The sequence below is a fragment of the Cavia porcellus genome, unplaced genomic scaffold (genome assembly GCF_034190915.1).
Source record: "Cavia porcellus strain 051 isolate PalLab524CR breed Dunkin Hartley unplaced genomic scaffold, mCavPor4.1 scaffold_20, whole genome shotgun sequence".
Taxonomy (NCBI): Eukaryota; Metazoa; Chordata; class Mammalia; order Rodentia; family Caviidae; genus Cavia; species Cavia porcellus.
The window spans coordinates 664,611-690,968 of NW_026947503.1; the positions used below are offsets into that span (position 1 = coordinate 664,611).

The 26,358-nt window shown below is 38.6% G+C and overlaps 1 protein-coding gene across 7 annotated transcripts in view; it reads right to left on the reverse strand.

Moving 5' to 3' along the window:
• Positions 1-3,933: 3,933 nt before the first annotated feature.
• The window catches only part of Adnp2 (ADNP homeobox 2), an 86,578-nt gene continuing 64,153 nt past the window's right edge, over positions 3,934-26,358 (reverse strand). For all 7 annotated transcript variants that reach the window (XM_063231393.1, XM_063231391.1, XM_063231392.1 and 4 more), the window contains 3 exons: positions 25,967-26,087; positions 15,018-15,107; positions 3,934-8,610 (listed from right to left, as the gene is read on the reverse strand). In XM_063231393.1, the coding sequence (XP_063087463.1) occupies positions 5,347-8,610; positions 15,018-15,107; positions 25,967-26,074 (3,462 nt within the window). In that variant the 5' untranslated portion in view covers positions 26,075-26,087 and the 3' untranslated portion in view covers positions 3,934-5,346. The remainder of the gene's footprint in view (positions 8,611-15,017; positions 15,108-25,966; positions 26,088-26,358) is intronic.

The following is a 26,358-nucleotide window of genomic DNA, read 5'->3' on the forward strand; positions in this document are numbered from 1 at the left end:
GTGCAGTTTTCTCAGTCAAACCCTTTCAGTTTTCAACAAGCTGCTTAGACAGAGGCTAGAGATGTAAAGTGAGGCAGCTCACATGTAAGTTCTTGCAGCTCCACCTTTCAAGGTAGACATTATATACGTACAGAGATTAAAGAATCTACATATCATTAAAGCCTTATTGCTGTTTAAATTTTTTCTTTCTAGAAATAATAAATTACTTATCATTGTATTAAACTTTCCAAATTATGGGTTGTAAACTACAGAAAACACATTTTTTGAACACAGTAATTCATGGCAACTCAATATGAATTTGTATTTGAAAGTATGTAGACATGAAGGCTGAGGATTTAGCTCAGCGGCATAAGCGCCTGCCTTGGAAGCGGGCAGTTGTGAGTTCAATACCCGGTACCGATAAAAACGAAAAAAAAAAAAAAAAAAATACAGAAAAAGGTATGTAGACATGTATACATGTCATGTATACATGACTGCTGAAGTTTGGCTTATAATTTAAGATTTTAAATTCTTGTTGAAACGCTTCCCTTCTGAAAAGATTACATTTTCTCTTTAAAAAAAAAAAACAAAACAAAACAGCTAGGCATGGTGGCGCATGTGTATAATCCCAGTACCCACGTTGAGGTAGGAGGATCACCAAGAGTTCAAGGGCAGCCTGGAATACATAATGAAATCCTAGGGGCTGGGGATTTAGCTCAGCGGCATAAGCACCTGCCTTGCAAGCAGGCGGTCGTGAGTTCCACTCCCCGGTACCAATAAAAAGAGAGAAAGAAAAAAAAAAGTAAAAAAAGAAATGTGGGAGCTATAGAGGCTATAAAAAACTAGCCTTCACTACTGAATATTAAAAGTGTAGAATATCAGATTTTTCATTATATACAGGAAATATGAGAATTTACTTCAGAGAACTGTAATGACCCTAAGTGAGGGGACTGGGGTCTAGGAGAACTATCTCATAAAACTTTAATGCCAGTAATCTCTGTTCACGCTATGGTCTGAGGCTGAGACATTAGAAGGAGTATCTTTCAAAGCAGGAAGGTTCATTTGCGTGAATGACTGGTGCAATGATAGATACAGTATTTGGTGTTTATTGTTAACCTGGCCACACTGTGGGCTTACAGGCTCGTTTTTATTTTAACCCATTTTATGAGATAGTTCTCCTAGACCCCGATCCCTTCACTTAGGGTCATTTCAGTTCTCTGAAGTAAATTCTCATTTTTCCTGTGTGTAATGAAAAATCTGATAGTATCCTAGACTTTAATGTTTTTAAAACCTTTTGAGTCATTCATTTATTTTTTTTACTCAGTTCACATATCACGAATTAAGAACATCTAGACTTAGGATCTGCCTTTTAATTTCTGGCCACCATACTAAGTGATCTGTATGTTCTTGTAATACAGTGACTATGTACATGAAAATATGCCCCCACCTTTCAATTTAGATCTTTCTGAATTGGTGTTGATAAAAGTTTTAATATTAAAGATGCAGTTGATATTAAAGATGGAGAAATAATTAAGATGAATCTGGATTTAGTATCTGCATAACAAAAAACCTAAACTGCAGAGGCCAAAGTTAGCAGGCATGCCACCAAGTAACTGTAGAATGAGGAGCACCAAAGACTGATACTGACCTCACCCGGAAAAAGGGCTACTTTTAGAAAATCAGAACTATGGCGACCAACAAGATAAAAAAAGTTCAGCTTCAGTTTTGAAAGTTAAAAACACTTCTAGCAGTACTTCATAGATGGCAATGACTCCTTAGATAATAAGGTTTAGCAGGGACTGAGGCATGGGGGCGGGGGGAGGGTTAGTACATATCCAAATAGCAAAGATACGGGCATCTCGTTCCAGGTCTACCCGGACCTTCTCTCCTTTCATTCATTCATTATTACTCACTACAGAGTTTATTACCCAACATCTTTCAAATACTATCTGGCATATAGTAAGTACTCTAGCCATCACCTTCTTGTATTATCGTTGATGTTATCAGAAAAGAATGATTACCATCATCTAGACCTCTGGTCAGGAGGCCCTGGCACACCATGATACACAAAATGAAGATTTTAAAATTCTACAGTGTGGTATCACTGTGAAGTGACCTGTCATCCTGGGTAAGTAAAATGAAACTTCAGTGGGATGATGAAGTTATCCCTGTTTGCCTGGGATGGTCCAGTTTTATCACTCCAAATCCAGAGAGATCCTTCTACTCCTGAGCAAACTAGAACAGCTGGCCACTCTACCTGTAAGGGACATGTATCGCAGTAATATCTGCACAGTAGGATTACAGTGCACTTAAAAGAATACAGGTGTAATAATAACACGTAGTATCCATTAGGCAGATGAAGCCCACATTTGCCAACCTCATGAGTGTTCTACCATGGGCAAGTTACTTAACCTCACATCACCATTTCCTGACGGATAAAATGGGAGGCCTTCCATTTTATAGCACTGGATGTTAAAGAGATAGAATGGAACAGAGTAACCAAGGATAGAAATAACTATTATCCAGCCCACTTCCTAGCAAATATTAAGTGGTTAATGTTTATAAACCACTAATCTGAGCTTTTTTCCATTTTCAATAATAAATTCACATATTTACACTGACAGAAACACCTAGATATTCTAAGCTCAGCTCTTATCAAATTTTGATATCACTAAAAATTATTTAATAACCAGCAACATTAGAACATTTGACATCAAGGTGTACAACAGAAATACAATGAGAAATCAGAATGCCTATGTAGCAATAGTTCTCCTCAGTGTTTTCTTCCTCTCCAGGGACCACTTGGAAGTGGTATTTTCAGTGGTGACTCAGAGAGGGTATAGTACACTACTAGCCTCTGGCAGGTGAAGGCCAGGAATACAGTGATTAGGATAGTCACCACAAAAAACTATCTGGCTCAAGACCTCAGAAGTGTGCCTAATATGCATGACAAAGAGCAGGCACAGATTAAACCCTAATGGGCAGTAGACTGCCCACTGCCAGCACCTGCAAACTTGGTCTCCTCCACACTGGTACTGAGTAGTCACACTAACAGCAAACTTCACACCAGTTGTATACCTTTTTGGTATTTTGAGGACTTTTAATTGTAGAAACATCTCTAGTCACACTATGGTCTGAGGCTGAAAACAACCTGACTGTGGTGTTTAGAGATGAGACCTTCTGGGAGGTGATTAGGATTACAGTTATGAAAGCAAACTTGTTGACTTAATCCTATTGGCTTTACTGGGAGACCAGGACAGACAGACAGACAAACAGACAAACAGACACACACACACACACACACACACACACACACACCTGTCTCACCATGAAATGCCATGCACTACCTCAGGACTCTGCCAGCAAAAAAGCTATCACCAGATTGAGTCCTTAGGCCTGGACCTCCAAAACCATGAACCAAAACAATCCTGTCTGCTTTTTATAGTAACAACAACAAAGTCTAATACAAGCCATGTGTATTTTGTGACTCTGGTAATTAAACAGCCCTTTAAAGTTTATTTTCACAACATGACAAGTAAACCCCCCCCACACACACACACACATTCCTTTTATTGGTGTTACTGAGGACAAAACCCAGGATGAACTATATCCTTCACAATGAACTATATCCACAGATTTTGTATTTTTTATTTTCACATAGGGTCTCCTTAAGTAGTTAAGTGCCCCAAGCGGAGCTTGAACTTGCAATCCTCCCACCTACACTTTCCAGAAGGCATGCATCAACATTCCTGGCATGTAACTAAAACTCTTTAGAGAATAAATGTGGTACATGTCTCATAAGTCATATTAAGTCATCTTTTTTGAGACTGTGTCTTGCTATGTTGCCCATCTTGGATTCAAGTGATCTTCCTTTCTAGCCTTCCATGTAGCTGAGAAGGTATACACTACACACATGGCTCCTGGTAATGCTTAAATATTAAAAGAAATAAACAATTCTGTTTGTAGTAGTGTAACAAATTTTAATTCAAAATAGACAATCTGAAAATAATAGGTTAAAAAAAAATAAAGTCCAACAAGCTTCTCTCTGATTTAAGAGTACACCAACAGTCACAGACCAGTTTCACGACAGCCTCAAAAATGCACATTACAACAATTACATGCAAGCAATACATTTTTTTAAAGTCCACATAGCAACACTGAACTATTTCCCAGAGGCTGTCACATGCTCCAGATACTTGTACCTGAAAACATGTTGGACAGGCTCCTCCACTGCATTATCACCAGCCGTATAACTCAGGATCCAAACTGGCGATCTGCATTACTGATTCTGGTGCTTTATTTTATATTGTGTGGAAAAAATGAGGCCTGACATCCAGAGAACAGTGATATAACAGATTCTTCAGCAATCAGATGTCCCATTCACATGGACAACTAATTGAGCCAATGGAAACCCATTTCCCAGTTCTACCCCTGGCAATCCCAACCATGAAGCCTGAATTGTTGGTCCACTTACTTACTTCACCTTATGACTGAAACCACATACATGGGTAGAAATTTTATCCCTGAGTGTCATGGCCCCTTCCATTCATTAGTTTATAGCAGTTCAGGCTAGGAGAAGAGTTCCGGATATGTTTTCTCAAAGTTTATTCTAAAGGCACTAAAGATTCACTACCTTACCTTTGAATGGAGAAATCACTCATCACTGTATGAAAAGGGAAAGTATGATGGAAACTATTTCTGCTCCTGTAATGACTTTATTGATAAAATAACATACGATTATGAGCTACACACCAGACCTCTGACTCAAGGTATTTTTAATAAATGAGAACATTTGGTTTTCTATGAGTTAAGATTAAAAAAATATATATATCAGGACAAAACTGAAAGGATGTAAACCAAAATTATAATTTCATAAGCAAGCAGCTTACAAACAACAATCAGCAAGAGTTAATGCAGTGTGTCCTTCGGGAATCATACACATCATAGGGCTGCACTTGTATCTCTAAACATGTTTGTGTCATTAGCTACTACCTGTAAAGCTGAGGAAAAGCAGTACTTTAATTTTCAACTAATCAAGTATTTTCAAACAAGCTGAAATTTCCTAAAATTAAAAAAACAAGTATTTGTAATTTTAGCTTTTTTCTCATTTGATACTGACACTACTGAGAAAACAAGGCGTGCATGGAATACCAAGAGATATAATTTACATGGCAAAGGGGGAATAACTGTTACAAATCAAACTGCAGGAAACAATAAATCTGAAGAACTATTCATTTCCTTAACAGAAGTCTTTCTGAGCACCTGAAATACCTGAAGAGCAGCATAAAGACACTGACACTGACAACTCAACACAAGGGAGAACATGTTTAAAACCTCAGTTGAAAACCACTGCCTAGCATTACAGTCTCACAAGTTTTGTGATTCATACTCAAAGTTCAATCTGTGTTTAACATTTTTAAGTTCAGACATATCAAATCCTAGAAGTACAGAGGGCTTGTGGTTCTTTATTGCTTTCATGCAAATATATCTTCTTTTTCCAAAAAATGAAGCCACATCAATTTTCCAGACCCATAGGAGTGAAGACAGCAGTTCTATTTCTTTTCTACTAGGATACGGTCTCTTATGGAAATAATCTCTAAGAAACTGCTTTTTATCTTCGTATGAACGGCCTTCGTATTTTTTAGGATCCAATACTAAAATCTGGAGTGCATCATCATTAGCCACCAGTCCCTCTGTCCTACTTTCATTCCTTTGTCTCTTCAAAGGCACAGAACTTGTCCCTTTCTCCAGACCTGGAGCTGCCTCAACATTTATGAAAAGCTGTGATTCCTCCCCACCCCTCTGCTCTTCTATCCCCAAATGGCCATCAGGCAGCTTTCTCTTTATAGGAAAAGTAGAATCAGGAATCACTTCCCCATTGACCAATACCAAATCACTGCTCTCAATAAAGCCTGGCTGGATTTGCAGATCTGAGCTACTGTCCTTGGGAGCACTTCTGCAACGCAGCAAGTGAACAGCAATGGCCGCCAGGGTCATGTTTCCAGTGTAGACCCCACAGCAGTGGATGCACTTGAAGGCCGGAGACCTGAGCGTTGTGTGGACTGTTGGCATGACATGGTGCCTCTCCTTCAGGTGCAGCTCATAAGCATCAGCTGTCAGAAAGGTGCCAAAACAGAAGGGGCAGGTCAGCTTCTGTTTGCCGGGATTGTTCGGCATGCTTTCTGGCTGAGGCCGCACCTTAATGTACACAGGCACCAGTGACTTGGAGTGGATCCCAGCAAGGATGGCCAGGTAGACCTCCCGGTCCCCAAGCTTCTCCCTTGGTAGTAGAGTGATAAAATCAAGATGGGGAAACAGCAGGTTACCATTAGCATCAAGGTCCAATTGGAAACCCCTGTTACTATAATCCATAGGCAGCCTTTTCTTCCCAAGGTGCTTAGCCCTGCTATGCTCCAAGAGACCCCGAATGTCATGGAAAGTACATGGGCAGAATAAGCACCCCAAGCCATGCATGAGCAAGTGGTGCATCAGCTCCTCCTCCGACACCAAACACTTACAGGAGAGGCAACGAACAGTTTTTTCCCTCATCCACTTCAGAAAGGGTGCACAGGCTGCCAGCTTTTCAGGTTCTAATTTCTCACTGGACTGGGATTCACTGTGCTTGTGGGCCACTTCCATGTGAACCTCGTAGACATTGGAGGGGAACAGTTCATTGCAAACCCGGCAGAGCTTGGACTCACTATTCTTGTGAGCCACTTCCATATGAACCTGGTAGACGTTAGATGGAAAGAGTTCATTGCAAACCCGGCAGGTTTTCCACTGTTTGGCCTGTTTGAGCACCTGATTTGTGTCCACCACAGGTGAGGTAGCCTGAACAAACACACTCTGGGCAGCACTCACTAGCACCTGTGGTGAGGGCAGGCTGGTCAGGGAGCTAGTCATCTGCCCACCTGCCCCTGATGGTAGGAGCTGGACAGGCACCTGGGGTGGAGTGACAGTTGCAATGCCGCCACCAGGGGGTACAGGCAAGGTCACAGACACAGGAGCCAGTGTGTAGGTGGGGATACCATTAACCTGTTTCCCAGTGGGGATGAGTTGCCTGAGAATAGAGCCCGATGTGAGGAAGGTGGTGTTCTGCGATGTTCCTGCTCTTACTGGCTGACTCACAGGTAGGATGCTGGTGCTGACAGACTGACTGAGCTGCAGCACACCAGGCCTCACTGGTGGGCCCACAGGAAGAACTCCTGATGCAACAGGCTGGCTGAGTTGCAGAACACCAGAATTCACACCCTGGTTCACAGGGACAACACCTGAGGGTACTGTCTGGTTAGGAGAGAGCAGCCCAGATGGGACCATCTGGCTTGCAGGGAGAACTCTTAGGGGAACTGTCTGGCCAGGTGGGAAAACCCGAGAGGGGGCTGTCTGACCAACAGGGAGAACTCCTGATTGGACTACCTGGCCAGTTGGGAGAACACCAGAAGTTGCTGTCTGTCCAGGAATAACCCCTGTGGGAGTCATCTGGCCTGCAGGAAGGACCCCTGATGGGGCTGCACGACCCACAGAAATCACACCTGGTGAGACAGCCTGCAGAACCCCAGGGGTGACAGAGGGACTGGTAGGCAGGACACTCGGCCTAACAGGTCGGCTTACAGGTCCCCCAGGTTGGGTGAGGGGTAACACTCCAGGCCGGATAGCTTGATTCATGGGAAGGACACTTGTTCCAACAGACTTATTTATAGACCCAGTAGGCTGATTCAGGGGCAGCACAGGATTCACAGGCTGATTAAGTGGGAGCCTGTGAGAAAGAAACACAGACTGAGGAGCCGAGGGCTGCAAGGTGAGGCTGCTCTGGCATACAGGCAAAGGACTGGAGACTAGAGCCACATGGGACTGGGCAACAGCAGGCGAGGAATGGGTGAGGGTCCCAGAGGTGCCTGGGGCCACTGTCACTGGCTGTACCACCGTTGAGCTCTGATTGTTCTGCGGCAAAGTGAGATGAAAGCAAGGAGGTGCTGCAATGCCTGCAGCACTGGTGTGTGGAGGTATGGCCAATCGGGCCACTGGTTTTGGAGCAATATGCATTTGCTTCAAAAGTCCGGTTCTCTTAATGTGTTCTGAAATCACAGATCTAAGCTTATTCTCCAAGTCTCTGTGTATTTCTGATGTCAAGATATGATACATTAGAGCATCCTGGCTGCTGGCATTGGCGTTGCATTTTTTACAGTAATATCTGTCAGATGTGGCCATCTTGTCCACAGAAAGCACATTTGCTTTTGGTTGCTCTTCCACTTCCTCAGTTCGCAGACCAAAATAAGAGTTAATTAAGTAGTGAAAATGAGCTACCAGCACATGCTTCTTCATGCTATAGTACAAAGTATTTGAAAAGTTACATTTTAAACATGTGAAACTTATCACATCGCTCCTAGAAGATTTAGTCTCACCTAAAATATTCACTGTGTAGTTCTGGACTTTCCGAACAGGAGCATGGAACATTCTGAAGTGTTTTCCCACCACCTTGGGCTGCGAAGCAAATGCACAGTTGGGACAAGGGATCACCAGCTCCTGGTCAGCATCATCTTCATGGTAACGATGTAAATGATTTTTGAGTGAAGTAAGCACTTTTGTTGAGTATTTGCAGAGACTACAACAGTATGGCTTTGTTCGGTATCTCTGTCAAAAGAAAAGCAAATTTTAAAGGAAGAAAGTTGCCAAGGCACCTTCCTATGACAATGCATGCCACACTCTTCCATCCTCTCATATGCTATACTCTTTTGACACTATCAACTTCTGAAAAGCAGTGTTTTTCCAAGGGCTTGGAGGCTTTTTTCCATGAAGCAACAAACAATGACACTTTAAGACTGGTGGACTTTGCATGCAATCTCTGCAGCAACTAACTACCCAGCTTCTGCACTGCCACCATGATGAGTATACAAGGACCCATGAACAACAGTGTCTGGGCACAGCTATGGGCCAATGAAACTATTTATGAATGTTAAACTCCAACATCACACAATTTTTACATGTCACAAAAAGTATTCCTTGTCTCTATTTAAATATTCAAATACCTATCAACTGTTCTTAGCTTAAAGGCCATAAAAACATAAAATCTGACTCAAAACTCAGTTTGCTGACTCAGTCTAAGCTATATTTTAAAACATAAATCTTACCACTTAGCCCTATAGTTTGAATTAACTGCATCAACTGAAATAAAATTTATATATTAATTTTCTACAAGAGAAAGTTATCCCCACACACACATTCACTCATTCTTCTCTCATTTTCTCAGTACAAAAGTCATTTTTAACTCAAATTTTAGAACTTTGAGAATTTATCTACAACTGATCTGGCTTTCAAATTATTAAAGACTCTTCATTACTGTTTTTTAACTCCCCTATTACTAGAAACAGAAAGAGTCAAACAAATGGTACTCAGGGCGTGCAGGTGCCCAATAAACTGATAAACAGTAATTTAAAAAAATACTGTGGAAAGTCCTTAAATAAGAAGAGGTCCATAGATGTATCACTGACCATATGGAATTATTATGAATGCACATTAGGGAGCATTCAACAAGCTCATGGCCTAAGAACAGATACTAACACAACAGCCTACCAACTCAGAGTATATCTGTTCAATCAGTGAAGCCCGCTGTTTGGCTATTTGGGATGACTGGAGGGCACATGGATATATCTAGTGTCATGAATCTGGAGCAGGTGAACCATAAAACACCTACTCTCATTCCACAAACGAGGACATCAAGACCTGCACAGAGTAAATACTTTACTGGATGCCTGCAGTGGGCTGTGGCACCCAGCAACCTATGGCTGATTTCAATACTCTTTAAAGTTGGAGATACTCTCAAAACCACACATACAGATACCCACTCTTCAAGGTGTGACCACCCTCTCGTACTCATGCAGATTTTTCCTCTTGAGCTTGGACAAGAAGTTTCCCACACATTTAGCATTGTTTTATCATTTTCTCAGGAATGACCAAAATCCTGACTCTAGACCTCAGACAGTGGTCACCACCACATACACTACCCCTTCCTCTCCCTAAGAGAACTCATTTCAATAATTCTAAGAGACATACTTTTTCATATTTTAACATCTCCAAAGTGCAGGTGTATTTTAAAACTAATACAATGCTGTTTAAGTATCACTATAGTTTTATTAATGAGTCATTAAAAATAGCTACCTTCAACTCAAATACAGTATCAAAACCCATATATACAATAAAAATGACACTCAGAAGAACAAGTGGAAATTGATAAGTGCATGTTAATTATCTGGTAGTATCAAATCAATGTCTGGGGGAGGCAAAGTTTCTAAAATATGACACCACAGGCATGATGTACAAAAGTAAAGATAATTAACTGGACTTCGTGGAGGAAAAAAAAATGTCTGCTCCTTGGAAAAAGTACTAAAAGCTGGGGGAAAAAGTCACAGGCTGAGGTGACATTTGCACACCACCAGAGAATGGTGCCTGGAAACACATTTGGACAAGCTCAAATCTCAATAGAAAAATAAATGGCCCAACTTTTTCTTTTTTTAAATGGCAAAAGATTTAAGCACTTTAGTGATCTGGATGCTAAACAGACACATGAAAAGCAGCTCAACATCTTTAATTACTAGCAATATGAAAACTAAACCAAAACAATGCTACACATATACGAAAATGGGAAACTGACAGATAAGCCATAGATAAACACAATGATGGTAGGAGAGCAAAATGGTACAGCCACTTCAGGAAATCTTACATGAAAAGGATGTAAGACTAGGGATATAACTCAGGACTACAGCACTTGCCCAGCATGTGCAACACCCTGGGAGTTTAATCCCCAGTACCAGAAAAGAAGCTATTAGTATATACTATATATATATGTAATCCTGGAAGACATTTTCGGAATTCTGATGAGAAAAATCAAAAGAGGCCTGAGATTCATGACATCAAAGATCTTCAAAATGAGGAATACAAGCAATCCTTGTTTGAAGCAGAGTTCCATTCCTGCAAGTAGGTCATTAAATGAATTTGGTCACTAGATGAGGAATTATATATATATATTTAGATGGATAGATAGATAGTACATACATTACAATATTTAAAACAAAGAAATGGTCAAAGGAAACTCCAACTTGATTTCACTTTTATTTGCATAACTCTTACATGTAGTAATATAATGTATAAGATAAAACTGTATTGGATAGTACAATTAGCAAAAATTAAAGTACTGTACAACAAAAAAGACACTGATAAGCAAGATGTACAAAACTGTATTTAAAAAGCCAACATTTTAGTCACGAGTCCATCAAACATTATCACCACCACCAATGTTATCATCAGAACTATGATCAGGAAATGTAAAATGCTCAAGTAACAGAGGTGAGGAAGTAGAAATGGAAGAACTAGCAATAGTTCTGAGCGAAGCTTCAAAAAAATCCCACTGGGCACAGTGGTTCAGGCCTGTAACCCCAGCACTGGGGAGGCTGAGGCAAGAGGATTACTACTCTAAGTTCAAGGCCAGCCTGTGCTATATAGTGAGCTCAAGGTCAACCTGAACCACGTAGCAAAACCCTATCTCAAATAACAAAAGAAGAATCCCATTATTGTGGCCTGTTTTTTCATTTTCTTTTTTGCTTCATAAACTTCATGAAAGCATTGTGAGAGTTTACTCTCTGCCATCTCACTTTTGTGAACTGTTCAACATCTCCAGTTTTAAGACAACTGCATTCACTTTTAGAACACATCCACTAATCTCTTCGCAGTGTACTTCTTTAGTACTTCTTCAAGTCTTTCCTCTTCTTCCTCCCACTCACCTAAGTCCTGCTGAGCTTCCAACTATTAAATCTTCCATATTTAGCTCTCCTTCAGTGTATTTCCCTGATTCTTCAATATCTTACACTTCCGCCTCCAAATTAACCATGTTAGCAAGTTCCACAGTTGTTTCATTTATGACACTGACATGCTCATCTTTGTCAAATGCTTTTAATTCATGCACAAAATGTTTTGGGCATTTTTTTTCCCCATATCCCTTGCTTACAGTTTTCGGTCATTCCTTTCTCAAGATGATTCAGTGTTCTTAATGTAGTCTAAAATGGTGTAGGATTTCCAGAAATCACTAAAGATTACTTAATTGTTTTCTGTTATTGCTACAACTCTGCAACAATTTGTGCACAAATAGTATGTTCTGAAGATAGCTATAGCCCCCTCATTCATGGACTGTAAGACAGCAGTTGTTTTTCTAGGCAGATACACTAGCTTTGTATGTGGGTGTACTATGATCATCAAGATGGTTGGAGTGGCTGTTGGAGGCCACTATGAAGTGGCTCTGAGCAGGATTTAAAATTAACTAATAGGCTTTTTATGTTTATCTGTGAGTCTGTCTTAGACCTTAGTCCCTTTTCTAGTGACAGGAGCTGATTTATAGTAAGTGAACCTCTATGAGTCACTGATCTTGGCTGAGGCCTATAGTGGCCTGTGAGGCCAGAGATACCTCAAAGGACAAGATAAGGCCACAACTATGAACATTTGGCTTAAACATCAATTAAGTAGACTATAGGTATAAAAATTATTTTTGTTTCACTTTTATCATGTCTTTATAAGACAGTTTTATTAAACCGACTTATTACTTAAGAGACATCCTTAAAGTGACTCCCAAGGTCCTGCTCATTGCCTACACTTTCCTCAGTTTCCCCACCCTTTGTTATTGGACCTAATAAAAGTGGGTGGTCAAGAAAAGTCTCTATCTTAACCCTCAGAGTCTCAAGCTCAGCTAGAGGGTTTTGACCCTCTTGGAGCCCTAAAATCATACCACTTGTCTCATTTTATTTAAGCCTCCACCATACACTCACTTGGGAGATCAGGGATCTGGGTCAAAACCCAGTATGTGGCCTGGAGCATTATCATACAGGAGGATAATTTAAAGAGAATGCTATTTTCCAGACAGTAAAACTCACTGAAGGTATAAGGCAATTAATGAACCAATCTTCAAATAAAGCTAGCCTTGTTACTTGCTCAATAGTAAGCAGACAGTATGTGCTTTCTAACCTGCACAAATAGTATGTATATATGGATTCTCAGTGATAAAGCTTCAACTGGATCCCAACATGACTATCCTTGAAAGCCTTGAGCCTGGGCACTGTTTTAGCTTCTTTGAATATATGCAAGACCTGGGCTGGAGATTTAGCTCAGTGGCATAAGTGCCTGCCTTGCAGGCAGGCAGTCGCGAGTTCGATCCCCGGTACCGATAAAAAAGGAAAAAGACCAAAAAAAAATATATATATATGCAAGACCTTTCGGGCATTTTCTTCCAAAAAAGTCCAATTTCATCCATATTAAAGATTTGTTCTGGATAGGAGATGTCTTTCTCTACAATTTTATCAAATTAGAATGTTTTCCTGCTGCTTCTACATCTGCACTTACCACCCCACCACTAACACTCCAATTATGCAGGTTGAATCTCTCACAGAACCACTGAAATTATCCATTGCTGTAAAAGTTTCCATCAATTCTTTACCTTTGCAAGGCTTCAAAACTTAAAAACACTGACTGCCTTGGCTTTAATTACTGAAAAACTCACTGGCATCCTTTTTTGTATCAGTCATCAAACCAGATAACCAATAATTTTTCCATACCATGAATGAGGCCTTTCTGCTGCATAATTATTATGCAGCATAGTTTAAAACCTGTTGATGTTTTCACTGCCTCTTTCATTCTGTCTTTATCCTCTAGGATTGCCAAAATGGTAGCATGTACCAAATTCAAGTACTGTGCTATTGCTTTTAATATTTTTACCAGCTTTATAATTAATTATAATCTTCATTTTCATGTCAATATCAATTTCCTTTGTTTCTTGCTACTTTATCCTAATAAACTCATGTTTTTCCATTTGATGACATCTCATATGAAAGAGTACACAATAAAGTACAATACAGAATAAGGTACCCAGACCTCACAACACTACTGTTCAAGAAAAAGAAGTACTGTACATTGTAACACTACAAGTAACACCTAGGTTGGACATCAGAAAAAACATACTGTATGGTAGTGTTGCAAATATACAGTGCTATCCATAGAGTACTGTAGGCAGTATAATCACTAAGAAATCTATGGAGATTCTGACATAGAATCAAACACTGATATTCCTGATTTTAATGACCTGTCAGGTTAATGACTATTCAACTTACAACCTAACATTCACTTATGACCCATTATGTTTTGGTACGTTCTGTACATTTTATTAATAGAGCTTCAATGTCTTTTTTTGTGCAGTACATTTACTTATACAGTACTCTTAATTTTTGCTGATTGTACTGTATAATACATTAATGCAGTTTTATGTTGTTATAATACTTGTAACAATTCTGTAAATAAAAACAAAATCATCATTTCCTTTGACCATTTGTTTTGAATATTGTAATGTACACAGTATACATAATTCCTCATTTAGCAAACAATTCATTTAACAACCTAGTTGCAGGATAATAACTTAAGTCATCAAATGAGGAATTTTTGACAAAGAAGTAAAAAAGCTACCATACAGTCACACTGTCCTTCATGTTCCTGCATAAGTCTGAACCAGGTCATAAATCTGAACAGTGTGCATCAGTCCAAACAGTTATTAAAGAGGTTAAGTCATTAAATGGGGAATATCTGTACTTACCCAGTATGGAGACTGAATCCAGAGCCTTCATACTGAGCTAAATCCTGAGTCCTTTTTTAATTTTTTATTTTGAGACAGGGTCTTGCTAAATTGTTGAATTTTGAGTCCTCCTGCTTCAGGCTCATAGAGTGCTGGGATTAGAGGCTTATGCCACCATGCCCAGTGGCATTATCTTTTACTGACATCAGTTATTATCAAAAGTTCAGTGGCTTTTTATAATGAAAGAGATACAATAGTTCCACTGTATCATTAAACCAATTATATATGCAGAAAACTCTGAAAGCCTTATTAATCCTGGATGATTAAACTCCTCTCTTACCTCCCTGGTTACTTTATGCCTCCTCTTACACATTCACCATCAATCACTATGATTGATGTTCCTTATCCCCAATGAAAAACCAAATACAAAAATACGTACCACTTTCTTTCCAGAAGGTTCCCAGAGAGAAACATCTCCCCATGATGTATTATAAAAGTACTTCTCTCCTGGATCAAAGCCTTTAAGCTCCTTTTAAAAACAGAGAGGAAAAATCAGTATACAAATGCAAATAACAGATATTTATTAGAACCTAATGAAACTGACACCTAAAAATTCTACATGGACAAAGATGAAGGTAAAAACATTTGGCAATTTTTGACAGAGTACTGGCTAAAGTGTAAGAGCTGGGTAAAAGCTGAAATAACCTAAGCTAAAATTATAGCTTCATAACAAATAAATCAGGTGAGACCTCAAACAAGGAATTGCCTAAATTTTTGTATATGTAAAATAAGCCTAAATATAGGTAATGATTCTAAAAACTCATGTAGCTGTGTGACACAAAGTAAAACAGCAAAGTACCTCAAAATAAAAGAAATTTTGAAGTCATGTGGTGGCACATGCCCGTAACTCCAGTACCTGGGAGGCTGAGGCAGGACTGCCACAAGTTTGAGCTACATATTGGTAGCTGACTTCACAGTGGTAGTCTGGACTACATAGTGAGCTCAAGACCAGCCTCTCTAAAAAGAAAAAACTTTTTTATTCTAAATGCCTTTTGAAAACTGTACCATATGCAGTCCATTTGTCTTAAAAAATGAAAGTATATTTTTATCTTACACTGAATCTTTCACAGCAGGTTCAACCAAGATCTAGAACATGCTCAGAAGGAACAATCATTTTTCACTCAAAAGGTTACTTCCTCCAGCAAGAAAATACAGAAAGCATTGTGCTGACCACAGCAGCTCATGCTCATAATCCCAGCTAGCTGGGAGGCTGAGGCAGAAGGATCACAAGTTTGAAGCCAGCCTGGGCAAGACCCTGTCTCAAAATTTAAAATTTTATACGACAGCTGGAAATGTACTTCAGTAGCAGAGAACATGTGTAGCATGAATGAGGCCCAGGGTTCAATCCTTCATACAGCCAGGGGGAAAAAAAGGAAGAGGTGAAGGGGAAAATGAGGGTCTGTAAAAAAAATTTTTTTAAATGAGCTGAAAGAGGCTATATGGGAAATACTACAAAAGGACCCTCCAAGGAACAGGGCAGAATGATGTAGACAGGAAAGAGGCACATGAACTTCTCAGAAGACTGGAAAAGTGAGGAAGGAGGGAGCAGACTCCCAGCTATCTGCAGTTGACAGGGTACCACTGATGGAAGGGGTAGAAGAGATGGAGGAACACAAAATACTCTTCACCTTTCTGTCATCAACACTAACTGAAGCCTCAAATGCTCACTGCTGGACTCTGGGGACCCAACCTCAGTGCGACAGATTCCAACCTCAGTTTCACAATTAAGACTGACAGATAACTTAGGGAGAAAATATTCACAAGCAAATACCATCTTTCACTGCTAGTAATTGCTCTGAAAAGGTACTTTAGGAAGTGGAGGAACAGAAAGTGTGGAACTGGAACCCACCTGAGACTGGGTGGCCACTGAAACAGGGAAAGAGGGGAAGAGGAAAAGAGAGCAGGTACAGCAGAGATTCCATGAAAGCCCGGAGCAGAACACAGCAATGCCACAGAGTTTCCAATGAAAGTGCTTCAAAGAGTGAAGAGCAGTCCCTGAGAGGTTATGTGGGAACCAAGTTACATCTCTCTAAAAATAACACTTTGAAGTTTTATTTTTCTGAGTTGGGGGAAAAAATCTGCTTTGCCCACTACAGGTCCCAACATGTATGGAAAGCATAGTTACAAAGCTTTTTATTTTTATGACATACTTCAAATAACACTGCAAATTATGTCAAGAAATGAGCAAAATGAGAGGACAAGTCATAATCTTAAGGTACACACAATTCCATAAAGGAACACCATACAGCCCTAGCACATTGTGAGAAAATGGGAAAGGTACAAACAAGATAGACAGATGCTCACCCTCAGGCTACAATAATGATAAAAGCAACAAAAACTACCTGCATATTTTCACATTTGAGCATTAAAAAGATCAACTGGACCTAGAGGGACGTATCAATGGTAATATTCACCTCCCAAGTGCAAGGCTCTGGGTTCCACTTTAACAAACAAAACAAAAGGTTAATGTTTGAAGACAACCAAGACATAGTACATCATGGGAAATGTATAAGATTCTAGATTCAGGGGACCCAACCTCAGTAAAACAGATTCTAACCTCAGCTCCACAATTAAGACAGTTTGAAAACCTGGGGGAAAAAATTTAATGAATCACTATTTAAAAAGGTTATTAACTACTTACTTCGAAAAGTGGTATCTCAAAAGAAAGGAAAAAGAGGTAGAAGCATAACTGCAAGACTGAGCCCATCCTAGGCAACTTGGCAACCCAGTGAGGCCCTGTCTCAGAATAAAAAAATAAAAATTAAAAAAGGCTAGAGATGTCCTTCAGTTTGAAGGCCCTGGGTTCAATTCCTAGTACCAGAAGAAAAAAAGAAAAGAAAGATAAAATTTAATGCCACCTTTCTAGAAAAACTACATTTCTAAGACCAACAGTGTCTGCTAACACATCGGTGTTATCAGTGGCTGCTAACACATCGGTGATGAGACCAGACCTTAGCAACCTCTATTAGTCTGGGTCAAGAGAGTTTAAGGAAAACTGCAGAAATCAGCAGATGGAGTAGATATTAGGTGACTACTCAGGAACACTAGAGAGGTAACCAAAACAGTAGGAAGAAAGCACAATCAATATGCTCTTGGGGAAGAAGCTCCTTGGGTACATGCAACACACACATAGAAAGAGGAAGTTAATCAACAGGATGCTGACTGCCAAAACCTAATTTTTTTTTCTTTTTTTTTTTGGTAGTGGGGGGGTCGAGCTCATGACTGAGCACTTATAAGGCAGGTACTTTTGCTGCTAAGCTAAATCCCTAGCCACAAAATCTTAATTCTACTCTGCAAGAAAATGATTACCTGTACTTTATAACATTAGTATTAGTGCTATTTTTATAATTAAAAGATACTTTCCATATTAGCAAAAAAGAAGCCAGGCATGGTGGCACACATCTATACCCCAGCTACTCAGGAAGCTTCAGGCAAAAGCATTACAATTTCAAGGCCAGCCTGGGCAACTTAATTATACCTTGTCTCAAAATTCAAGAAATATGTAGATCAACAGTAGAGTGCTTTCCCAAGATGTGCAAGGCCCTAAAACATCACCAATATTGAAAGGGAAAGGGAATGGGAGAAAGGGAGAGAAGAAAGGAATAAAAGAATGAATCACAGTTGAGCCAGAAAATGATACAACAACAAATGCCCTCAACTATGCCAATGCTAATGCACTACCTATACAAAGTCAATTCAGAACAAGGAAAAGTCATCATGAAGGAAAGAAGGGTGGAAGGAAAATGAGTGTCAAGAGTTGTGATGGGGGCATGAATAGGATCACAGTACAATATACACATGAAACCCCTCCAGAAAAGGTTGACACTAAGGGGAAGATGGGACAAGCAGGGTGATGGGGAAACTGATTACCAAGTACACACGTATACAAACCTGCAAAAGTGAAACCCAGTGAAATCTGTATAACTAACACGCACTAATTTTAAAAATGGAGAGGAAAATCATCTTTCCTAAAGAATTCAAAATAAAGAAAAATTATTACAAGAACTTAAATAGGAAACCAAAAGGCATTTTCAGAGTTATCTGGAAAGATGACTCTGTATAAATAAAGCATATTTGTCATTTATTCTGATTCCAACACCAAAAATATGTGAAACAAGGAAAATAAACACAACATAAATCACAAATGTTAAGTAAAACTTAAAAAACAATGCATACAAAGAATCTGATGACTATTAATTGTAGAGGTAATGACTTTTGTGGTTTTTCCATTATCTCCTTATATAAAAATGAATCATTAGTTACAAAAGTTTAAAAAAAAAAAAAAAAGATACTGCTACAGCAGCAGAAATGAATACAGAAGGCAGGAATTAAGAAGACCTTTAGAGAAATTGTGAAATTACTGCCTCCTTTCAGAAAGCAGAAGAAATTCACTATTTCAAAAAAGACAACAGAAATCAAATACTATTGAAAAGGGACATCCAGGCCAGGCATGGTAATGCACCCTATAATCCTAGCATTTGAGAGACTGAGGCAAGATTACCACAAGTTCAAAGCAATCACCAGGTCTGGCCTACATAATGATTTCAAATCAGCCTGAACTACATATGAGATCTGTGTCAAAAACAAAAAAGAAAAAGAAAGGAAGAGAGAAAGAAAGAAAAAAAAATTAAGCAGCACTACTTGGAAAGGGTCTGGCAGACTTGCACAGGGTCTCTTGGAGATCCAAACACAAATGTTCTTGTGCAGAATATAAGGAAACTAGTAGGAAAATCTAGGAGAAGACAGTGCAGTCCACCAGGCACTGTAACTCCCCCTCTACAGTGGGCAAAGAGCCTCTGGTTGTTTTGGTCCCACTGTAACAACACCACATCCAAAAGCAAGCTTCAAAAGCTTCCAACAGATCCCTGGAACAAAGCCCAAAAATACCTAAAGGAAACCACCAAACCTAGCTATCATAAAACTTGATGTCCAGGATCTGTACACAACAGCAGGAAAATATAACCAGAATTACAAACACAAGCATGAATGAATGCAATGTGAGAAACAACAGATGTTTAAAAATGACCCAAACTTCAGATCTACTAATGAAAAAAGCATTACTTACAATGAAAAAAATGCTGTTCAGGATTAAGAGTAAGCTAGACCCTGCAGAAGAGAACCCTGGAAGCCTTGGCACAACAAAAAAGGAGGACTATAGAAACTGCAATGGGCCACAAGTTGTGGACAATCAGCAGAAGAACGATGGAGCCAGTCTCAGGGGAGATGAGGAAGTGGCAGGACAGAACAGTCCACAACACTTTCCAAATCCAATGAAAATCACAAACCCTCAAATTCAAGCTCAGCAGAACCAGCAAAAGAAGCACAAAACAACGCGTGTCATAATTACAGTGCTAGAAACAAAACACTAAAAATGATGAGAAATATACTCTTGGAGAAGACACCCACCAAGAGACTATAAGGCAAAATCTTTAAAACACTTAAGGAAAAATAATAAAATTCTATACCCAGCAAATTAACTTACTAAACAGAAAACTTTTTCAGAGAAAAAGTATAGGAAAAAATCTGCTGAAAGAGACCAAAATACCTGAAAGTAATTCCCCAGGTGGAATTTAAGGTAGAAACATATACAAGTCAGATCTGACCCACCCTTGGGCTAAGTATTTAAAGTAAGAGGTATGACCAGGTAAATAAGCAGGATCCAATTACATGCTGTCCACAAAAAAAATCACTCAAACATTAAGCACAGAAAGTCGATAGGCTGAAATGATAGCTTTTAAAGTAAAATACAACTTAATGCTTACAGTGTTCAGGCATACAGTCTGATCATCTATTTAGAGGCCAACAACACATAATACAGCATCTATGGAAGATAGCCTTCTAAAGATGGTATCCAATGTTTATTTCCTATTAGCCTGTTTTGAAATCTTACATCATTCTCATTGTTTGTTTGGTTTGGTTTTACTCTGTTTTGTCTTATTTGATTTATCTGAAGGCACAGGCAGATATTTCAAAGATAACAAGATATATTATGATAGTCATTTTGGATTTACCATTATCTTGTTTGAACTCCTGTACTGCAGTCACTTTTGTTTTTATTGGTTCTATTCTATTTTGTTTGATTTTACTATCTCTAATGGTATGGGCAGCTATTTTGAAGACAACAAGTGGCATTCTAGTAGCCACTGTTGACTTTCTATTATCTTGTTTTGAAATCCTGTATCGCTTATACTATTTTGTTTTGATTGGCTTTACTCTGTTTTATTCTCTTTAAAATAAAAATTAGAGGCTGTTTCCTGCAGGCAGCCAGCAGGAGTATGGACATGCATCCAGGTAGGCCCCATGCACTTTTAAGCCACTATTGGAGGTCCTTGCTTTCTTTGGGCAGTCATCACCCACTAGGAGAATCAGACAAACACACCCCTATGTACCTGCCACCATCGCGGGAGTCAGAGGAGCAGCTCCACAACCAGGTACCCTTGGCCATTAGGGAAGCCCTAATGTAGCTGCACACGTCTGGAAAAGTCCATCCCATGCCCTGCTACCTCCCTGAAAACCCAGGGTCAAAGGAACACAGGTGCCTATCCCATTGGCCAACACCACAGAGAAGCTGACAAAGTGAGAAGGGCCTGGGGCCCCACAACCAACTTGTTGAGAGAAAACCCATAAGAATGTCAAGACAAAGAAGCAAAAGGCAATCTCAGACCTCCAGCCCACACAGAACAAGTCTGAGAGACACAGTCATGGAAGAAAATGGAAGTCACAGACCTGAAATCTCTGAGAGGATAGCAACTGAAGTAAAGAAACAACTTCATGAGACTGTAAAAATAACCAAATCAGAAATGTCTCAGGTAAAAGAAATGAAAAACATAATGAAAGAATTGCTCAGCATATCTAAAGAAAACATAGATTAAAAAGAGGAGCACACGAAAATGATGGAAACCTTGAATGAACAATATAGAAAAGAATTACAGTGCATGAAACAGATTCAAAGAGATATCTAGGAAATTAACAACTCAATGGCTCCAAGATAATGCAAAGAAGCATAACTTAAGAGTGATAGGTGAAAAAAAAAAAAGAGTAATAGGTGTAGGTGAAGAAGCAAGGGTCAACACAAATGAAATAAAAAGGATACTTACAGAAAAAGGATCTGTCATGCAGATAAACGAGGCATATAGAACTCAAACTACCCTTAACCAAAATAAATCTTTGCCCACACATGTAATAATCAAGATCCCAGAAATTCAGCACAAGAACAGAATATTAAAAGCTGTTAAGAGAAAAGAAACAGATCACCTATAAAGGAAAACCAATCAGAATCATGGCAGACTTACCAACACAAACCAGCAAGTCAAGAACAGTTTGGAGTGAAGTGTTTCAAATCCTGAAAACAAAAAGCAACTTCCAACCCACATTGATGTACCCTGCAAAACTATCCTTCAAAATGTATGGAAAAATAATATATTTCCATGAGAACGAACTGAAGGAATTCATGGCCACCAAACCAACCCTACAGTGAGTGCTAAAGGATATTTTAGAGAAAGATTAAGATGATTATGGTTCCAGGAACAGCAGCAGAGGAACATCACCAAACAGGACGGAAAATTGAATGAAGGGGAAAATGGACAGCCAACAGCAAACAGCAGGAAAATAGCAGGGCAGAGACAAACCAATGTATGCTGGTGTAACCATTGATGTAGATGGCTTCAATTCAGCAATAAAAAGAAACAGAGAAAGTGGATCAAGAAATAAGATCCATCAATATATGTATACAAGAAATACATATAACTCAAAAGGAAATTCACAGACTGAAAATCAAAGGAGAGAAACAATTTTCCATGTGACAGAAGACCAGAAAAAAGCAATGGCAACTTGCCCATCAACCACAGAACACATAACAAAGATACAGTATCTTCATACAATGGAAAGCTACCTAGCTATAAAGTAGAACAATCTTGAGCTCTTGTAGGTAAATGGATGCAACTGCAGATCATGTTCATGGGCAAAATAGTTGGAACTCATAGGAGTGAACCCTAGCATAAAAAAACAGAATGAGTTAATGGGATCCAAAAAGCACAGCAGAACCAAAGATTTAGCTCAACTGCTCAAACACCTGCCTAGCAAGCAAAAAATTGTGAGTTTGCTCTCCTCTATCAAAAAAAAAAAAAAAAAAGCACAATAGATATTGTAAAAGTGATAGGGGAATAAACACCTAGGAGGGGAAGGTGGTAATCACTGCACTGTCTTGTCTTGAACTCTTGTACTGCTTTGAAAATTTTGTTAAGTTTAGTTTTGCTCTATATTGACAGATTTTACTATCTCTAATGGTATGGGCAGCTCTTTTGAACATAATGGGATGAATGTATTATGGTAATAATGGTTGGTCTCCTATTATCTTGTTTTGAAGTCCTATAATGCTTTCATTGACTTAATTGCTTTTATTCTGTTTTCTTTTTTTCAATTTTATTATGTGGAATGGTATGAGCAACTATTTTGAAGAAAACTAGACATTATGGTAACCACTGCTTATTTCCTGTCTTCTTGTGTTGAAGCCCTAAAATGCTGTTTTTTTTGTTTTGATTGGTTTTATTCTGTTGTGTTTGATTTTATTATGTGAAATAGTATGGACAACTGTTTTGAAGAAAATGAGACATTATAGTAACCACTGTTCATTTCCTGTTATCTGGTTTTCAAATTCCATAATGCTTTCATTCTTTTGATTGGTTTTATACTATTTTGTTATGTTTGATACTATTGTGTGTGAAGGTAAGGACAACTATTTCGAAGAAAACAAGACATTATAGTAGCCACTGTTGATTTCCTGTTGTCTTGTGAAGTACTGTGCTGTTTGCATTGCTCTGTTCTCATTTGCTTTATTCTATTTTGTTTTGTTCTCTTTAAAAAAAAGATAAAAAACTTTTTTAAAAAGTACAGAAAGTTACTTCAATAATGAAAAAGGGGTCAAATTGAACAATTAATCATAATGTGTATGCATGCACCCTGAAAAGTTCTGAAGTTCAGAAAGCAAAAACTGACAAACTAAAAAGATTATCTAGCTGAAAGTTATAATTGAGTACCTACATGATCAGAAACCACATGAAAAGATGCTATGTATCATTTGTCTTTTAAAAAAATACAATTCAAAATCACCATCAGATACCAGCTCACAGCCATTAGGGTGACAACAAGGGAAAGAGAAAAAGAAAACTGAAAAGAAAGAGGAAGGCAAGAAAGAAGAAGACAGGCTATAAGTGACAAGGGTCGGCTATGATATGGATAAACTGGAATTCTTGCAGGTTGCTGGTAGGAATGTAAAATGATACACCTTCACAGAGTATAAAAGTTCCTAAAAAAATTTACTATCTGAGCCAACATTTCATTCCTCAGTAAATAACTGAGAATAGACACTTAAAAATATACTTCAACAAAAGTTCACAGTCAAAAGGTAGAATTAATCCAAATGCCCAATGGCAATTAAAATGGTATCACAATGTGGTATAATCAAACAATGGAATATTACCAAGCCATAAAGAACATTTTGATACTTCCTACATGTGCCAAGTAACATAAGCCAGACACAAAAGGACCAACATATGTGACACCACTTATATGGAGTACTGCCAGCAGGCAAATCTGAGACAAACAGTTTAGAAGTTACCCAGAACTAAGGAAGTAGGAACTCATTCCTTAACGGTTACAGTTTCTACTTGAGATAATGAAAAATTTTAGAAATACAATTGGCGATGGCTGTAAAACACTGTGGCTACAATAACGCTTTTAATACTTAAAATACTTAACAATACTTAAAAATGGCTCAAGTGGAAGCAAGGTACAGTGATGCATGTCTATAGTCCCAGATATTCAGGAGGCTGAGGCAGAAGGAATACTTGAGCATGGGAGCTTGAGGCCAGCCTGGCAACAAAGCAAGAGCTCACATCAAAAGACAGAGAGGAAGAAAGGGCAGTAGGGAAGGCAAGAGGTTAACTGGTTGGCATTAAAATGGCCAATTTTGTTACATATTTGGCTTCACTGGCAGGGGACCAATACACATTTGTGTTCTCAGATATTCAAGTCTACAATGTCCTGAAATATCACTTAATCACACTATTCTTGATGGTCTTGTGCTCTCCCTCAACTCGCTCAGCAAATACCCCTTTTCAGTTGTGGCTCCAAATAATTACCCTGCTTTCTTTGCACACACATTATCTTCAAACGTTTTCTTACTTTTGGACTGTTCTTTAACAACAGATTCAACCCAAACACTCCTACTTTCAGGAATCCTCCTATCCTTATACTTCCCAAGTGAAGTTTTGATCATGCTTTGTAATTTAAAATGTTTCCCTATTTCAATTTCACTTCTATTCACTCATAGCAAAAATATCTGTAAAGCATCCAAGTGTCAGACTCTACTCTGACTGCAAGCAGAACAGTGGATAACAATACAATGAGATTTTTGCCCTCCACACATTCAAATGGAAACAATAACGAACAAATAATATCAGGCAGTATAAATGCTCTGAAAAAAGTAAAGGAAGGCATAAAGCAAGAAGTATAAGGGGAAATGCAGTATTTTACAATGAAGATTTCCCACAGAAGAGAGTATCTGAGCAGAGACCTATATGGGACTGTCTCCTGAAATTAATAGTACTTATCTACCTGACAGCAAAGATTAACACTGACCACTGATGGGAATCCTGGTAACCATGAATCTTTCAATATCTATCTTTTTGTAAGTAAAACTCTGGTTGAAAGTCCAAAATTTGAAGATTAGGAAACTGAGCTCTTCCTAAGTAATCTGAACCAAATTCTTTACAAATTTTTAAAACTTCAAAACAAATACTGACCCTATTTCTACAGACACGAAATTAAACTATTTGCCAACCATATATTCTCAATAGTATATGGATAGAATTATAAGAAAAAAATCAAATGTGACAGTGACCTTCATTTTCAACTTCTGTAAGACTACACACATAAGTTCATAAATCAATAGAAAAAATCTATCATATTACATGTGCATGCCCATTTATTACTCCAACTATACTAGAACACTAAGTTGCAGTCTTCTTTTGCTATAACAATAATTTCAACACACTGCCCTCAAATATCAAAAGAAAATACTGTATTTTTTATCACTAATGAACATAAAAACTATCTCTTAAAGGTGGTTTTTAAAACTTGAACAGCTTAAATAGTTCATTCTTAGAAAGGCACAAGTGCTGAAAATGTTTTCACACAGCCACCTGAGCTATTAGCAACTCCCACCTTGAGGAATCTTACTGTTCTTTAAAAACTCTTCAAATACAACTCCACAGGTCCAAACTAGAATTTCTACTACCACTTTCTTCATCTGTTTTTATATCCTCTTACCTTCAGTAACTCCCGGCAGCTGTCCAGTCCGATGTTCATAAGAATGCTTTTCACCCTTTTCCGCACCTTTCTGATGTTGTCAAGATTTTCCACAGGAATTTGAAACATTTTTGAAATTTTCCTTAAAAGGTAAAAAAACAAAATTCTAACATAAATATAAAATACAAAAATGTATTTTTTAAAACAAGGTTGGTAAAACAAGGTTGGTCCAACAAAGAGTACTTAGGAAAGAATAATCACATGCAAAAGAACGAGGCTGGACTCCTTCCTTATACCATGCACCCAGCTCAAAGTGGACCATGCACCTACATGGAAGAGCAAAATTATGAAACTCTAACCAAAAAAACTAGGCATAAATCTTCATGACTTTAGATTTAGCAAAATTCTTAGCT